The sequence below is a fragment of the Pecten maximus genome, chromosome 3 (assembly GCF_902652985.1).
Source record: "Pecten maximus chromosome 3, xPecMax1.1, whole genome shotgun sequence".
Lineage (NCBI taxonomy): Eukaryota > Metazoa > Mollusca > Bivalvia > Pectinida > Pectinidae > Pecten > Pecten maximus.
This window is the reverse complement of record NC_047017.1, coordinates 5730759-5750114: the sequence shown is the minus strand read 5'-3', so window position 1 is coordinate 5750114 and position 19356 is coordinate 5730759. Positions and strand designations below refer to the sequence as shown.

At 37.7% G+C, this 19356-nt stretch overlaps 1 protein-coding gene across 5 annotated transcripts in view; it reads right to left on the bottom strand.

The window, feature by feature from the left end:
* Positions 1–19356, bottom strand: part of LOC117323029 (RNA-binding protein Nova-1-like) — a 59810-nt gene that overhangs the window by 9079 nt on the left and 31375 nt on the right. For 3 of the 5 annotated variants that reach the window (XM_033878016.1, XM_033878019.1, XM_033878018.1), the window contains 3 exons: positions 13958–14098; positions 3859–4004; positions 2947–3103 (listed from right to left, as the gene is read on the bottom strand). In XM_033878016.1, the coding sequence (XP_033733907.1) occupies positions 2947–3103; positions 3859–4004; positions 13958–14098 (444 nt within the window). The remainder of the gene's footprint in view (positions 1–2946; positions 3104–3858; positions 4005–13957; positions 14099–19356) is intronic. The other 2 variants (XM_033878017.1, XM_033878020.1) reach the window with 1 other exon arrangement.

The following is a 19356-nucleotide window of genomic DNA, read 5'->3' as shown; positions in this document are numbered from 1 at the left end:
TTTGAAATGAAAAATGTTATCGTTTTTTTTCTGTTAGAAGAGACGACTTGTGGTAAACCAGGACTTTGTTTCACTTTCAGTTTGGAAGGATTTATAGCCAAACAACAGAGTATAACTAGCGTTCGTCGCAGTTGGAAATTACGTAATCATGTTTTCGAAAGGGATTATTAATGATGCTTACAAGCGGAGATTAAGTGACCTAAGCGCATACAGTGACAAAGCCACTTATTTGGACGAGCTTCTGGATGTCTTCGTGTGTTTCTGACTATCCGACTCTGACAGCCGACACAATACTACACAAATCAACAGTGCCGCCAAAAACACTAAATAGAATGCTATATTAATGACTTAAAATGTTACTTTCTCAGTACTGTCACGGACAAAACCACACTTCTTTCCAAAACCAGCCTAATACTAGTAAAAGACGTGTTTTGCTACAGTAACAATGTACGCCTGTCGCTACAGTCTGAAACGCGAATACGTTTTATTTTGTGCCTGATTATTGTGATTTATGAATGTGAAGATAGTTAATCAATTACTTTGCTGTGCCTTCTTCGTTTTCTTTTTCGGTGTAGAAGTTAAATTCTCGTCGTCACTCGGTCTTTTCGCTGCCATTTTGATTTTTAATTTCTTTGTTTTCTATACATGTCAAGCGTTTTAAAGACTGCGCTATGTAGGTTATGTCTAAAATTCGACACCGTTCCGGAAAGAAGGATATTCTAAAATAAAATGTCCGGAAAATCCGGATTTGTTTAACAGAAAATCGTAAAAATCATGGGGAAAATGAAGGAAAAGAAAATAATTCTTCTATGAAAAGTCGTGACTTATTCATATAAAAATCGATTGTTTTTTTTTAAAAGTGATAGAATATGAATGCTATCATATATTATAAACCCATTAATCATGTCAGCATGAAAGTCCCTGTCCATGAAAATGTGCTTGTGACAAATGATGAGAACTGTTTTTGTATATGATGATTGATACATATTTACCAACTGAATGTTTTATTGTGTTGTAGATTTCCAGTAAAACAAGCATGTCTATTAGAAAGACTTAACCAAAATACAATTAACACTACCAATCATTTTACTTTCCTCTTATTGATTAAAATGTTCATCTCTGCACACCTGTTTCAGATGTGTAACATGTTGTGTGTATACACATAAAGAAAAATGACTTTTTATCATAATGTAGGCATTGAAACCAACAGCAACAAAAACACACATTATATTCAATGAATAGAATAAACAAAAAAAATATTGTGTAATATTTTACCTTCTTTCTACAAAACAGTAGTTCTGAGGTATACAATCAACTTATATAGGACAGGAGAGGTCATGTAAGTTCTCTTTAACTATATGCCAAGGGGAAACTTGCTCTGGTAAAATTTTGCCACATATTGATTGGTTGGGTGAGGAGGTCACCTGAATGACTGACAGATCTTTATAACATAGTATATAATGATTATGTGTACTTTAATCAGATTGCTCATCAATCATGGTTGGTCATTATTGAATCTTAGACAGCGTAAGATGGCCACGCCCATCACAAGCAACTTCACATCTAAAATGGTATATTTATTGGACAAAGCATTCAAAGTTTGTGGATTTTCCGTTATCATAACTGACAATACCTCGGAAGAAAATGAAGTAGAAAATTTAAAAAAAAAAAGGCACATAAGTGGCTTCAAAGCCAACACCGTTTTGATTGCCCATTGTATCGTTACATCTTTTACTACCATTTTGACATACTGCCACGCTGCCAACAAACACATGAGAGACATGTTTTGATTGGTGGAAAAAATGATGTTGTACGGTAAGAATTTCAGGCACCCTAAACATGACCTCTTTCAGGCAATAATTATGATCTCTATATTTTAATCAGATTTGACAGATGGATTTAGGACTATAAAATCTTCAAACTACCATGGTGATCTGTATTTTAATAAGATTTGAAAGATGGGTTTAGTAGTTTAAAATCTTCAAACTACCATATGGAGCTTTCATCTCCAAGACATCAAAGAATTTTGTTATACAGAGAATAAAGACTTCCCTCTTCAACATAAGTGTCCTGATTATGAGATTTCTATTTGGAAGCAACCATGTATTCTGACTGTAGAAATTTCTGCAAGTCCCCTTATGGACATGAAGGTGTCCAGACCAAGGACACTTCCCCATGACACAAATGAATTTACTTTTTAAGGAGATTTCTGCCTGACATATCATGGTGTCTTCATTTTTAAAGCTGGGACAATCAAGCACAGGATGTGGGCTGAGTATTTGTATTTGTATTTGATACACCTTATTCTTATACATTTCGGCGTTAATTTCATATATGTAGGCACAGACACTAATATAATCATCATTCATATAGAAATTATGTATGTTTCTGATATCTGAACAAAGAAATGCCCATTTAAGGGAACATTGGTGAATTAATGCAAAGCTCCACCTCCTTGAACTCATAATGTGCTAAGAATCTCTAGAATCATTGATAAAGAAAGTTTTTTTTAATTATTTCAAAAATGATCTATAATTTTTCTCCTCTACCAGATGTAAATAAAGATCAATGGAGGGACTACAGAATTATTAGGCGACTTCTCGACTTTTTTAAGGTAAACTCAATGAAAAATAACCCAACAAAATATTTACTGGTGACCGAGACTGGCAGTATTCAACTGTAAGATGAAGCTTTAAGGTGAAGCTTCCTAAATCTTGAATTCAATAAAGGAAATGGATCTGCAAGCAGTGGGACCATAAACTACAGTAAAATGTACACGCTAATTATCACGGGAGATGGGATATAAAACCAGTCGTCTGGGTTCAATATTAAGGGTTCGATCCCTAGCGGAGGCAGTGATTTACATTTAATTAATCCTGCGCTCTGTTACACATTGTCTACTTCCAGGAAAGATAAGTTTTCACTCTGTACCGTCCTCAAACTTACCCGCAACAGTGACACACCGTTCTGGCAAATTTGTTTCCTTGGACTTCTGAGATATTTGTATATACGCTCCACTCTCTTCCTTAATCTGTTTAATATAGTTGCCTCCTTTTCCGATGATCATCCCAGCCGTACTGTTTGGAACTAAAACCTTCACCTGCAACAAGGAGGGATGTTGTCGTTATTGCATGTCTGCAAGCAATGATGTTAATAGCCTCTGGCCTTAAAACTAGAGCCAACGCATGTTCCTGCTCCATGCTTTCCCCAACATTTACTGCTCCTGTACATAACTACATGTTGACTTTGTGGCCATGCGGACCATCCATCAAATTTATTTTGAATACTACACGAGGTCTTCATAGTAGTAGCGACTACTGACCGGGACAAAGTGGTTTCATGTTACAATGAAAATGACTCTCTAGGGCTCATTTAAGTCTCTATGCCATGATCGCCTTCGTTTAGTGTCAAAATTTACCAAATTTACCACAGAGCACATTTATATGTTTCCTTAAAAGCTGACTGGTTAATTTCATCATGAACGATAGAGGCTGGTCCCTGCAGTTGTGCATGGTACCAGCATTACTTCTGATATTTTTTCATCACTGTGACACATCTATATAAGCATACTCGAAGAAGAGAAAACATGAACGTCCACCCAGAGACAGATACAAACGTTATGCCGTTTTTAACAATCCTCTTTCTTGTGATGTACTAAAACTATTTTTTCTTCCTGCTGATCTCATTGTTGTCTTGGAGAGGAACAAAAAGTTTCTCATCCTCAACAACATGAAGGCATCTTAGACGATATATTTCAACTTCATTTAAATTGTTTAATTCTATTCTATTTTTTCACCAGAAATAATCTCCCCAAAATGGTTCTAGGTATAAATCAACAATATCAGGTTATAAACTCACTTGTCTATGTCTTTCAAAGTTTTTGTTTGTTTCTTCTGGTTTAGGGTTGGGGTCAGGCTTTTCTCTGATCTTTTCCATGATGAAATTCTGGACTCTTCTGACTGCTTCTATCCCTCCCATAATGAGGCATACTCTTTCTGTTGTTCCTGAAATATACAACACGAAGATTTTAAAAATTTCATGAAATGCACTATTTGAAAATTTCTAACTAGATATCAATAGAATTCAAATTGTCCCCTGTCCATAGCTTGAGGTATGGTCATGTTTTCCTATAAGGAATTGTTAGTTCTCCAGGGTGGGGTATAAACATGTTTCAGTATAATGTTAGGTCCTCTGAGGTAAGAGTTATAAAACATGTTTGACCGTAGTGATAGGTCCCCTGGGGTGGGGGTATATAAACATGTTTGACTGTAGTGTAAGGTCCCCTAGGGCGGGGTATATAAATATGTTTGACTGTAGTGTAAGGTCACCTGGGGTGGGGGTTTATAAACATGTTTGACCGTAGTGATAGGTCCCCTGGGGCGAGGTATATAAACATGTTTGACCGTAGTGATAGGTCCCCTGGGGTGGGGGTATATAAACATGTTTGACTGTAGTGTAAGGTCCCCTGGGGTGGGGGTATATAAATATGTTTGACTGTAGTGTAAGGTCCCCTGGGGTGGGGGTATATAAATATGTTTGACTGTAGTGTAAGGTCCCCTAGGGCGGGGTATATAAACATGTTTGACTGTAGTGTAAGGTCCCCTGGGGCAGGGTATATAAATATGTCTGACTGTAGTGTTATATATAGATCCCCTGGGGTGGGGGGTACTGTTATATATAGATCCTCTGGGGTGGGTCATATAAACATGTTTGACTATAGTGTTGGGTCCCCGAGATGGGATATAAATATGTTTCAGTATAATGATAGGTCCCCTTGGGTAAGAGTTATAAAATATGTTTGACTGTATATGTTAGGTCCCCTGGGGCGGGGCATATAAACATGTTTGACTGTAGTGTAAGGTCCCCTAGGGTGGGGTTGTAAAATATGTTTGACTGTAGTGTAAGGTCCCCTAGGGTGGGGTTGTAAAATATGTTTGACTGTAGTGTAAGGTCCCCTAGGGTGGGGTATATAAACATGTTTGACTAGTGTTTGGTCCACTGGGGTGGAGTTATAAACATGTTTGACTAGTGTTTGGTCCACTGGGGTGGGGTATATAAACACGTTTGACTAGTGTTTGGTCCACTGGGGTGGAGTTATAAACATGTTTGACTAGTGTTTGGTCCACTGGGGTGGGGTATATAAACATGTTTGACTAGTGTTTGGTCCACTGGGTAGGGGTATATAAACATGTTTGACTAGTGTTTGGTCCACTGGGGTGGGGTATATAAACATGTTTGACTAGTGTTTGGTCCACTGGGGTGGAGTTATAAAACATGTTTGACTAGTGTTTGGTCCACCCGGGGACGGAGTTATAAACATGTTTGACTAGTATTAGGTCCTCTGGGGTGGAGTTATAATCATGTTTGACTAGTGTTTGGTTCACTAGGGTGGAGTAAAACTTTAAAACATGCTTTAATATAGTGTTATGTCCACTGGTATAAATGTTTAACTGTAATGTTAGCTATAGGTCCCATGGGCCAGGGTTATAACACTATATGTACTGCTTTACTTGATACTGGAGTTAATGATCTGATATACTTAGACTACACCCTGGTACAAATGAGATTAATACAGACCAGCATGGTTATAACAGCCGTATATTATATGTGTACAGCTGTGGTTCTAGGTGTATTGCTGAGTGAACAAGTCCTGTGTGACCTTCAATACACATTATTGATCATAATATAATCAAAGAGACTTCCCAACCTGCTCTACTAAACCTCTTTTATTACAAACCCTTACACAGACTGATTGGAGACAGTTCGAGACATAGCTCATTACAGCACGTATGTGTGTGGCAAATTGTGTGTGCATTCATATATATCTCCATTGCACACAGCTACAGGCCAGATGGACAAGAGTTACCTCCCCTTACCTGTAGGCCACGCATATACATTTTCTACGCAGTGCCAGGTGTGTGTACACACAAGTATATACCTGGCTCCTTTATATAACAGCAATAGATAAATGCCCGATAGTTGTCGGTATATAGGTCTACACAGGTAAGTATTATTTAAAATACTGATACATAATACAGCTGTTGTCCCTTGAGGTACAATGCTGACTAAGGAGATATACAATAAACCCAATAGGCCTATATACCACTTACCTAATGTATATTGTTTAAACTTAAACAGACTGAAGGAATATAATGAGCAAAAACTGAATGAGATATTCTTAGGTTCAAATTGCAGCAGTACATTATTAACATCCTGACAGCCATCTTGAATTTCTAATTGACTGTAAAAAAGACATGACCGTCTATCGAATCACAATGCTATCATTATTATCTCGTCAAAATAATTATTTTGGCCACAATTTCACGTCAGTCAATTATATATTTATTTATTTAAGACAACCCTTAAGTATTTTCTCAAAGGTTCAACCTTGACAACTAGCTTTATTATATAGTAAATTATATGGCTGTATATTTAAATTTGGAAATTTTCCCTACCTGAATGTATATTAGAAAGGTGTTACGTACAAGTATGATGCAATTTGGCTATACCAAATATTTATTCATAACACTATGTTCTCGACATCTGTGACAGTCAAATACGGTATATATATAAAGAAAATACAGTATATTTCCATGTTAAAGGTTTAGAAACAGTGACCTTGACATTTGACCTTCATATTTCATATAAACATACTTTCTTCCCTTCTTAGATGTTCGCATGTGTGTTGCCATATAGCATTTCTGGGGTTTTATACTTCCAAATGCCAAGACTTTCTTTGGAAATGAAAGCAAAGACAGGCAGATAAAGGAAAAGATTGGACAGACTGATTGGCACATGTTATTATTACTATGGAACAAAGGTCATAATTGCCAGACATTTGCTCTCAGGTTTTTGAAAGGATAACTCTCTCCTCCCCACACCTGGAGGGAAATAATTTGCCCCCAATCCCAGATTACCCTCGTAAACCTGACGGCAAATTATTTTTTTCCCCTGCACCACTCAGAACAATAAATAGCAATTGCATACAAGGATGCTTCTACTAGTCCTCTGGGCATTTAACTAATATTATAACACTGTCTGGATATTATTCGACAGAAGTCCAGATCATTTATAAAGCCTTTGATTTTCGGAATTTTTCATGTCAGCATATTTCAGGATTAAATTCCTTCATTCTATTCTTGTTTTATTTCTGTTCAGAATTAAGTGAATGTTTAAAAAGGTTCTTCTATCTTACAGTCTACAATATAACTAAATCAAAACAAATATCTGTGTTTATTATTATCAATGCTACATGTGATGGACTAATTCAGGACTAGCGAAATATTGCGAGACTTGAAATATTTCTAGCAGTGTTAATTATGTTTCAGCAGGATTAAGAAGATTTTACCCCCGTGTGAACACTAAATAATTAACCGTGATCAATAGCTGTCTCACAGAGAAGCTAGTGAATTTTAACCTGGTGCCTTGTGGATTTGCCAATTCCATTATTGATGTTTCTCAGGTCTTCAAATAATTCAGCATGAAATTATCCGGTGACCTTGTTGAGCTGTTGAAGTACAGTACATGACTGAATTATCTCCCCTTGAAGCGAGCACCAGTGTGATGCAAGATGATGTCAATACTAATGCTGATTTGACAGGATTTAAATGAAGGTTAGGCCAAAATAAAAATATAATTGGTTTGGTGTAACCCGCCTGACCCACAAAAAATGTTATTGTGAAAAATATTTTTTTTTTTAACAATTTGACAATTCCGGATATTTATGTCTGGAAGTTATGTGCAGGTTTGAAACTATGTCTTCAAAACCCAAATAAGGTTGGTGTGTGTTTCTTTTGTTTAGGAACAGAAAATAAATAATGATTTCCATATCCTGGTTTGTTTTCCTATTCAAGGCTGAAAATCTGTTTTCAGAACTGAATTAAAAAAAAAATTTAGTCCTCCCTACCTACCTACCTATATGTAAAACCCCCTGGTCGGGTTACAGCAAACCAAGATATTTTTAAGAGTGGCCTTACCCATTGCTGGTCCTGAGTTATCTCCCCTTACTAATCCATTCAACCCAGCATTATACTTTCTTAAACACTGTCTATTGTACAGTACTGGACATCAATTTTTGATACAATTGATGTTCTCATTATCGGGGAGAAATGAAGTGTGTCAATTAACAAGTAGTGTTGAACGACGATGGCTCATTTCAGCGTCGAACACTCGCTCACCTCGGGAGAGCTGGAGGCTCTGATGGAATTGTGAGGAGACTACTGGTGTTTTATCAGTTTCTTCACAAGAACTCTCCCAGGGGCTTTGTATTGTCAGTACAGAATACTCGTGTAAGTGTCCCACCATTCTTATTCTGATCAAGTTTTGAAGAAAGGAAGTCATATTGTATTCCTGTTTTACAGGAATCGATCATGCTGTCTGCATTCCAGTGATGTCAAATAATTTCACTTCCTTAAAATACAATTCAGTTATATTACTGATCTTGCCTTAAATATCATTAATTAAGTGATGCATCACCAGGCTACCTGTTTTTCATTAAGTAAAATCATTCAGTGTGTACTTATATTGATAATTGCTAATTACATTGAAAATACATCTAAGGAAAATATGTGTGGAAGAGAAACAAATTAAGGTCCCTGCTAATAACAAGAATTTATGTATACCTTCAAGGGATTCAAATACTGTTCAATTAATATATCTCGTCTATCAGGGATGTGCAGTAGAAGATCATAAACAAGACTTCACAGAAAAGAGGTCATGTGCCAGATAACACCTTAACCAGTTGTCTATGTTTATACAGGACTATATGCCTGGAAGGACTAAATCATCCTACAAATTGGGAGAGCACCAACATTTCACTAAAACTCACTAACCTATCCAGGACAAATTGACATCGGCAACAACTTGATAATGGAAAGTTGTATCAGATGTATTATTACAGTAACACCTCGGACACCTGGACTACACAAGTCTATCCAAGGGACCAATTCCACAGTGCCATTATCTACTCTTTTGCTTATTTGAGATGACCAGTTGAAGCCAAATTATGGTTCTGATAAAGGGAGAGTCAAAACTGTGGGAAAAGTTGGGACAGACCGATGGGTCCCCACAATCAGAAGGCAGTGCAGATTTCACATCTCCCAGACTTAAATTGTTGATTCTAGGAAGAGGGAGTGCAGTGATGGACGGATTGGTTTAGGTTGTGAAGCCTGCAGATCTCAAACATTGGCACCATGCCAGAGGCTGCCAATTTTGGCACAACAGACAAACAGCTAACCCCATCCTGGGGCTCCGCAGTGGAAACTGTGTAGAATGTGGAGAAAGTATTGCTAATATTACTTTTTCACAGGTAACCATATTCATTAGGATCAATAAAGTTGTCTGTGACATTGATCCATTACATACAATTAATATCTACTATAAATGGAGTTATAATTCTGGAAACTGTTCCTATTTTGACAAGTACATGTTTGTCCATTAACAAGCAATTGAAGGCAGGTATAGGTCATATATTTGGCAGTAAGTAAGATTCAATCAATCTCTAAAACTAAAAGTGATACAAAATCTATAGACACAGATTTTATAAGGTTAAATCTTTGTTAAGCAACAGACCTTTAACATGTACATGCCTATCCTAGTCCAATTCTACAATCCCTTTTATACTTCCTATGCTTCCTCATTCCCTATCAGATATATCCTTCCTGCTTTCTTCCCCAACCCTAAAAATAAAAGATAATTCTCCCCTACCCTGTATGTTCACCACCTCCTCTTTCCCAAGGCTTAATTTTACAGCCTTTCTAATCCTCACATTCCCCCACCTCATGGTACAAATCCACCACATCCCTATTCTCTCCTTCCCCACCCCAGGGGTAAAGATCCCTATTCTCATCTTTACCTTCCCTAGGAGTACAAATTAATCACATCCCTCACCCTCCCCACCCCTGGGATACAGACCATCCACATCACTCAACGTCATCCTCCCCAACCCCAGGGGTACAGCTATATCACATTCTTTTTCATCCTCCCTACCCAAGGGGTTCACTAGATCTATCACATCCTATTTCTCATCCTCCACTATCCCTGGGTTACAAACTTATCCCATTCATTCTCATCCTCCCTACTCCAGGGATACAGATCTCTATCACAACCCTTTTCTAATCCTCCCCACCCCAGGAGTACAAATCAATCACATCCTTCACCTCCCCAACCCCGGGGATACAGATATATCACATCCCACTTCTCATCCTCCCCAACCCCAGGGGTACAGCTATATCACATTCTTTTTCATCCTCCCTATCCCAGGGGTTCACTAGATCTATCACATCCCACTTCCACTATCCCTGGGGTACAGAATTATCACATTCATTCTCATTCTCCCTAGCCCAGGGGTACAGATCTATCACAACACTTTTTTAATCCTCCCCACCTCTGGGATTCATATCTTCCACATCCCTCATTCTCATCCTCCCTAACCCCAGGGGTACAGATTCCTATTCTCATCCTTCCCTACCCCAGGGGTACATAACCCTCTTCTAATTCTCCCCACCCCAGGGATACACATCGCCCACACTTCTCTGCCCCTAGGGCTGTGGCCCATCACACTTCTTCCCAAATCTTCAAAGATATGTTGGGGATGACTATATCATAAAATAGGTATGATTTCAGTGAGAAACTTCACTCCAAATAGAAAATAAACTGTTTTGTCCAGAACTTACTAGGTTGTGACTGGTATGTGAATATAAATATATGCACTGTAAACAACATGTATACCCACAGACATACAACTGTAAACACTGGGAACTATATTTACAGACAGTGAATATCATGCTTAAAAATAGTTCCTCTAAAAAGCACCCAGGCTGCTATCATCAACCTTATTGAACTTATGATATTCCTTAACTTTAAACTTTCCAAAGAAAAGGTATCATAGAATTAAAGGAAACTTTCCTTAACCAAGTATGTGTTTTTTAAGTTATTCATATAGAAACTTGGAAAGGTAATAATTGGGGTAAATAGAAACATAACTACAAGAAAATGTGTAATTGGTGAAGAGACAAGAAACTAGTGACCAGGGGTGGGGGGTCGGGGGGGGGGGGGGGGGGGGGGATACTTATAAGGGATGGGGTATGGTAGACTGGGGGTTGTTTATAAGGGATGGGTGATGGTAGACTGGGGGATACTTATAAGGGATGGGGTATGGTAGACTGGGGGTTGTTTATAAGGGATGGGGGATGGTAGACTGGGGGATGTTTATAAGGGATGGGTGATGGTAGACTGGGGGATGTTTATAAGGGATGGGGTATGGTAGGCTGGGGGATGTTTATAAGGGATGGGTGATGGTAGACTGGGGGATGTTTATAAGGGATGGGGTATGGTAGACTGCGGGATGTTTATAAGGGATGGGTGATGGTAGACTGGGGGATGTTTATAAGGGATGGGTGATGGTAGACTGGGGGATGTTTATAAGGGATGGGTTATGGTAGACTGGGGGATGTTTATAAGGGATGGGTGATGGTAGACTGGGGGATGTTTATAAGGGATGGGTGATGGTAGACTGGGGGATGTTTATAAGGGATGGGGTATGGTAGACTGGGGGATGTTTATAAGGGATGGGTGATGGTAGACTGGGGGATGTTTATAAGGGATGGGGTATGGTAGACTGGGGGATGTTTATAAGGGATGGGTGATGGTAGTCTGGGGGATGTTTATAAGGGATGGGTTATGGTAGACTGGGGGATGTTTATAAGGGATGGGTTATGGTAGACTGGGGGATGTTTATAAGGATGGGTGATGGTAGACTGGGGGATGTTTATAAGGGATGGGGTATGGTAGACTGGGGGATGTTTATAAGGGATGGGGTATGGTAGACTGGGGGATGTTTATAAGGGATGGGGTATGGTAGTCTGGGGATGTTATAAGGATGGGATATGGTAGGCTGGGGGATGTTTATAAGGGATGGGTTATGGTAGACTGGGGATGTTTATAAGGGATGGGTGATGGTAGACTGGGGGATGTTTATAAGGGATTGGGTATGGTAGACTTGGGGATGTTTATAAGGGATGGGTGATGGTAGTCTGGGGGATGTTTATAAGGGATGGGTTATGGTAGACTGGGGGATGTTTATAAGGGATGGGGTATGGTAGTCTGGGGGATACTTATAAGGGATGGGGTATGGTAGTCTGGGGGATGTTTATAAGGGATGGGGTATGGTAGTCTGGGGGTTGTTTATAAGGGATGGGGTATGGTAGACTGGGGGATGTTTATAAGGGATGGGTGATGGTAGACTGGGGGATGTTTATAAGGGATGGGTGATGGTAGTCTGGGGGATGTTTATAAGGGATGGGTGATGGTAGACTGGGGGATGTTTATAAGGGATGGGTCTTGGTAGTCTGAGGGATGTTTATAAGGGATGGGTGATGGTAGTCTGGGGGATGTTTATAAGGGATGGGTCTTGGTAGTCTGAGGGATGTTTATAAGGGATGGGTCATGGTAGACTGGGGGATGTTTATAAGGGATGGGTCTTGGTAGTCTGAGGGATGTTTATAAGGGATGGGTGATGGTAGTCTGGGGGATGTTTATAAGAGATGGGTAATGGTAGACTGGGGGTTGTTTATAAGGGATGGGGTATGGTAGACTGGGGGATGTTTATAAGGGATGGGTGATGGTAGACTGGGGGTTGTTTATAAGAGATGGGTGATGGTAGACTGGGGGATGTTTATAAGGGATGGGTTATGGTAGTCTGAGGGATGTTTATAAGGGATGGGTGATGGTAGTCTGGGGGATGTTTATAAGGGATGGGGTATGGTAGACTGGGGGATGTTTATAAGGGATGGGTCATGATAGACTGGGGGATGTTTATAAGGGATGGGGTATGGTAGACTGGGGGATGTTTATAAGGGATGGGTCATGGTAGACTGGGGGTTGTTTATAAGAGATGGGTGATGGTAGACTGGGGGATGTTTATAAGGGATGGGGTATGGTAGACTGGGGGATGTTTATAAGGGATGTGTCATGGTAGACTGGGGGTTGTTTATAAGAGATGGGTTATGGTAGACTGGGGGATGTTTATAAGGGATGGGGTATGGTAGACTGGGGGATGTTTATAAGGGATGTGTCATGGTAGACTGGGGGATGTTTATAAGAGATGGGTTATGGTAGACTGGGGGATGTCTATAAGGGATGGGTTATGTTTATAAGGGATAGGGGATGTTTATAAGGGATGGGGTATGGTAGTCTGGGGGTTGTTTATAAGGGATGGGGGATGGTAGACTGGCGAATGTTTATAAGAGATGGGGGATGTTTATAAGGGATGGGTTATGGTACACTGGAGGATACTTATAAGGGATGGGTTATGATAGGCTGGGGATACTTATATTTAAAGGATGGTGTATGGTTACTCTACTTGAAAGGTAATAAGTTTACATAAAGAAATTTTAAGAAAAAAAATTTTGATTCAGAAACAGATTATTCTTGATATATTTCTTTCCTTTTCTCTCTAAGCGACCGACTTCACATGATCAAATCAAGCATTGTTTTTCATATTTTCAAAGCCATACTTAAAATGCATGATGAGAATTTAGTCTCCGACACTGTAATGGAATTTGGCAAGGTATTCTAAAGGGTTTCCTTCCAAACGTGTACAGCTAATTCAATATAATGGCCCATTATTAGCATACAAATGTGGTATTGATCAGAACAACGATCACCTACGACTCCTCTATTCACCGATGTCAAAAGCATGACCTATTAAGATTCTTTTTTAATGTTTAATCAATAAACATTCTTTATCATGGCATTTAAGTGTAGAGATTTAGGAAAACTATTGAAGACTAGAGAAACAATATCTAACCCACGGAAAAACATCCATGCTTCCAAATCGCTTAGCTGTACTGCCAGCATCTCTATAGAGGCACTCAGAGGCGTGATTAAAGCTTGCAATTTTAACATGTATTTGCCTGAGTTATGCTTGCAGAAAATTTGTAAATAATATAAAACTAACCTGGATAGAAGTCATTTGCTTTGGACATTTTAACTCGGGCGCCAGCTTCCTTCTGTACTTGGGCGATGGTCTCCCCGCCCTTACCGATGATAGCTCCGGCGGCGATGCTGGGGACAAGGATCTTGAGGTGTATGTTGTCCCCTGGAAACAGAAAGGTACTGATCAGCATACAGGCATGACAGATTTATCATCATTAAAATCTCACAATCACAGTGTAACACTGGGACCTCCTTTTAATGGTGTTTCCCAGCCTTGATCTTTTTAACACTAAAGTCTGGCAGGAAATCATCATGAAGTCAAAAATACCTAGTAAGCATGCATTTACACCTGTCTATAAAGGTCACACAAAAAAGTAGGTGGCCTTTATACAGAGGTTCATATACTATAAAATTTTAACATTGAGATTGGTTTGGTTTATTTTGTTTAACGTCCTATTAACAGCCAGGATCATTTAAGGACATGCCAGATTCGGAAGTGGAGGAAAGCCGGAGTACCCGGAGAAAAACCACCAGCCTACGGTCAATACCTGGCTAATGATAAAGTGTCGAGACAACTTAACCACTCGGCCACCACGGCCACTTAACAATGAGGATCAAAACGGGTGCAGATCTTTATAGACAGGGTTAAGGCAGGTTCAACTGTATATAATCAAGGACAATGTCTTGATTAAGTATTTAACAACTCCAAACATATTAAAGATCCACTTCACAAAATACAAAAGCACCTAATCACCTAGCACCATCCCTACAGAGATTCTATTGAAAAGATTTACATACAACTGAGTTAAGTGACACTGGTCTCCGGCAGACATTCCTGTTTTATGTTCATGCTTTATTGAATATTTCCTTTCAATTAATTATGATCAATCACTTATCGATCACCAACTGTTTGAGGAATGATTCCCTACACTGCAATACACACACCATATTGGTATTTGAGTCAGTGTCGAGTACAGCCAGTGGCCATCTTGAATTTAAAATCAGCCAGAAAAAAAAAACAGCAAACACCCACACTTATCATGATCATTAATAGTAAAAATCAAGATCAGAATTTGAGTAATTTCAGAAAAAGATTGAACAGAAAGGTGTATAGAAATACATGTATAAAGACCGTTATTAAGATAAGAGAAATAAGACGACCATATTTCACCGAATATCGAATGCTGAATGGAACATTGTTCTACAGAAGAAATTTAGTCCTGATAATGGTCTGTTGTGTGTCGCAGAATAAATGATGGACGGCCACACATGAGCGAGTACAATACACATATACATGTCATAAAACACTGGGCTCGGTGTTAGTTGTGACATGGTCATCCACTGTGTATTGTACAGAGCCCAGATCAGGTAGTCCTAGTACAATAATGCTGATTCAGCGTTTACACGGCCAGCTCTATAGTCACCGCGCGCTCAACAAATAACATTGACTCTAACAATGTGTCGACAGCTTTCTTAATTCACAATGATGTCATTACTCCCCACAAAAACCGCTTTATTTTAAATTTACAATGATACCCACTCCTCTCAATGAATACATTAGATTTGCTCAGCCATAATTATAACGTTATAATTCAGTCAGACGAGGCTAGATTAATATGATGTTTAATTCCACATATCTAACACTACAATAAATCAAGGTAATTGAATCGACTAGATGTGCTACCTTTTTTTTTACATATATTCAAAATATAACCGTTTGATTTGATTTCACAGTGTAATTTGTTGACACTAAACTGATTTAAACAAGGAAACGGGAGAAATATCAGAAAATACTACACGCATGTTGTTTGATCCAGCATTAATCAATAACAACTCCAAGTGAACCTCGATCAGCAGCTAGTCCTGTTTTATGTCTCGGAGAACACTTGACACCTCCACAGGAAACATCTTATTGCCGATATTCAAATATCACTATCTTGCCCGATTTTTTTAAATCAAGAGCATTTTTTTTCAGAAGAGATAATATTTCAGTATCAATACACCGAGCTGTTTTATATTTAGACAATCATATTAACAAAATTCAAATAGCATTGTATCAATTAATCTTGAATTTAGCACCACAAAACATATATCGCAAGTTCACAACATATAAAATTTTCACAAAAAAACAATTAATTTACTGTATATATAACTATCACTAAACCAACTGTGTATGTGGAAGCGGACTACTTTAAGTAACAAACAGAACAATACCGCAAGTTTAAGATAAAATCTTGAGTTATTAAATAAAATCCAAGACAACGATACACAGAAGCTATAAAACCTTTACTTACATAATCAATAAAGTTCAACAATAAAAGAAGATCTCAAAGATTTGATAAAATACACAATCTATCCTGGTAACACAAGCACCTGTTTCTGACCTCCTTCAAACTCCGACAGAAACAGCAGATAATAGATATGAAGATATTAGAGACATGCAATGTGAAGCCCGAGTATCTTGGATACCTACGTATATCAGTTTAAAAGTATACCATTGAATGATAACAGTGTTATCGTTGGATACTTATAACACACACGACATCATTCTTCTGTGGAACCGCTCGAACACTCCAGTATACAAGTAGGTCTTCTTTAGATATCAAACACACCCACATACATATATATATGTTGACAATACACAGTGCAGTGTGGCATGTTTTCTTTACCTTGTTGTCATGAGATAAAACTATTTTGCTATTTAAAAGTTTCTATCATTTTTGTTTTCATTTTTACATTTCTCTACCTTGTTGTCATGAGATAAAACTATTTTGCTATTTAAAAGTTTCTATCATTTTTTTTTTATTTTTTTTTTTTCTCCACATCCAGTTAGAAAATGACATACAGCTAAATTTTAGCCTCATGATCACCTCTAACGCTATAAAAATCACTTCAAATCCAAAGTTTATGCAGACAGCCCTTCATCATTGGTGTCGATATTGCTAACTTTAGTAGATATTTCAACATTTTTGTACCACAGAGTACATTTTCTCACCATTAACCTATACATGTAGTGCCAATAATGTGCAGATTTCTTTTCAAAACTTGTAGATTAATTAACAAAAATATCCGAGATGGGTCAATATGTTGTTCAGTCTGAACATTCCTAAAATTAACAACTATCATTGTTTTCACTTATATCCTAAAAACAATATATACAATCATCATGGTTTTCATTTATACCCTGAAAACGTTGAATAATCAACTTCATCCTTTGGAACCAAATCTATTTAATTTCAAACATTTCAGTAAGAAACCTTATAAAGCACTGTAGTATGGACAAAAGTTGATAGCAGCATCCTGTAGTTAGTACATAAGACAGACATACAGGATATCAGTACCACATACAGGATATCAGTACCACATGCGGTTCTGTGATGTTGGAGCCTACACACATCCACAAAACCTTACATCCACCCTACTCAAACAGGATGCTATTCCTTATGTCACAAACCCACCAGAACTCACAATGTTAAACCTAACAGGCATAGGCACTCCAAGGGTTATAGAAGTAGCTATTAACTTGATAGGTTTATAACAAGAGGTCAAAGGGGCCCTCCTGTTCTACAGTACTGTGAGATAGCTATGCATGATAAATTATCTATAGACAATGTAATAACATAGATAAAAAAAAAATTAAATATAGATATTGCAGTCAAAAGAAAAGGCCCAAATGTATTTAACAATGATTCAATCATTTCCAAACAGTATGTTCAATAAGTTTTTGATGTATATCATTATATTTATGTTCTAAAATGTTGTATTTGTATTTAAATAATACAAACCATATACCATGGAATAATGACAAAATCTTTCTGTACCAGACACTTTCTCATAAAATCCTCCTTTATTTAATCAAATTCAAATAAAATATCTTAAGCTGCTAGTTTAAACAGTCTGGATTTTCAATAAATATTTTGAATGAGATGTTTTCCGAAGTAAGAATTATTGACAAAATGTGTGATGGAATAAAATGTTCGGGTTGGATATATAATCATAGTAATTTTTCCCAGACTTATCCCGATCTCCGACAGATTTAAAACGTTTATATATTAGGTGACTTTGAATGATTTCCGACATGAAAATGTTACCAACTGCCAAGCGTTCTACATTTATCTTGTTAAATTATTTGTAAGCACCCTTTGACTTTTTGGCAGTTAAAGATTCTAAGTAGAATTGTAAGAATATCAGTCAGCATTTCTTACTTCTCTGGGGAGAGTGAAGCACGTCACTACAGTGAATCAATATATAATAGGATTTACTCAAGTTCGTGTACAAGCTGAAAAGAAAACAAAAATTTAAAGCTTGAAAATCGATGAGAAATATTCATTTTTCACATACCCCAACTCCCCCAGAAAAAAAATCTTGTTCAAAGGGCCTGCTCCCATTTTTTAACATAAAGAAATTTCTTAACAAAAATTTTTTCATAAACAAGACAAATTGCATATTTAATATACAGTCCCCCAGTGGATTTGAAATCATATGTCGAGAATGCAAAGATATATAAGTAGAATAAACTTGTATAGCAAGGATTTATAATGGCAGAAGGTCAAAATATAGGTCAGAGTGACCTACGCTTGAAACATGATACACTGCTCACCAAGCTTTCCTAGTTGGGGACTTAGAAGGCATTAAAGATCTTTAGGAATTTATCATTAATTTCTAATAATGCTTTCTATGGACAAACTTGAGTTTACAGTTTTTTATCTTTAATCCATTACATACCATTAATTGTATGTATCGATCTGTCTTAAAAGCACAGTTTTATCATTATCTTACAAAGAAGCGAAATAAATTGTTGATCTTTAGTCATATGATTCAAATGTCTATGAATTCTAGATATACCTACCGTATATCTAGTCAAAACATTATATCACTCGACAGGTGGGACAATTTGTATGGCTACTATTTTGTAACCGTCAATTTAAAATTACAGAGCCGTCTATCCCCTTGAGAACCTTCTCCAAGTTTTTCAGACTTAACAGAGCAACAGAAGACTTCCAACTGACAAAGCCAATGATCTGTCCAGTATTTATTCTCTGTAGCTCAGACAAAGCCATCATTGTCATGTAGTATATAGTCTTACAGTCTAAAGGTTACTGCTGAAATTAACCCCAGCCATTATAATAAACATGCTTATCAATCTTAAAACAGATTCAAAAAAAAACCATATTAATCTCTGTAATATCTGTAAAGAATTCCCTATGTATTGCAAAATGGATACCCCGTAATTCCTTTGAACAGCAACGCTATAATGCCCAGTCCCTGGACTTTTGCTTTGGAGTGACATTGAATTTGTATATTTTTGGACCAAAGTTTGACAGCAAATAGAAATTTGTGTTTACACATCTACATGTGACAGAGATTTGACCAAGCTGAGCTAATTTCCACAGAACATTTAATGCATCGAATGACCTAGCT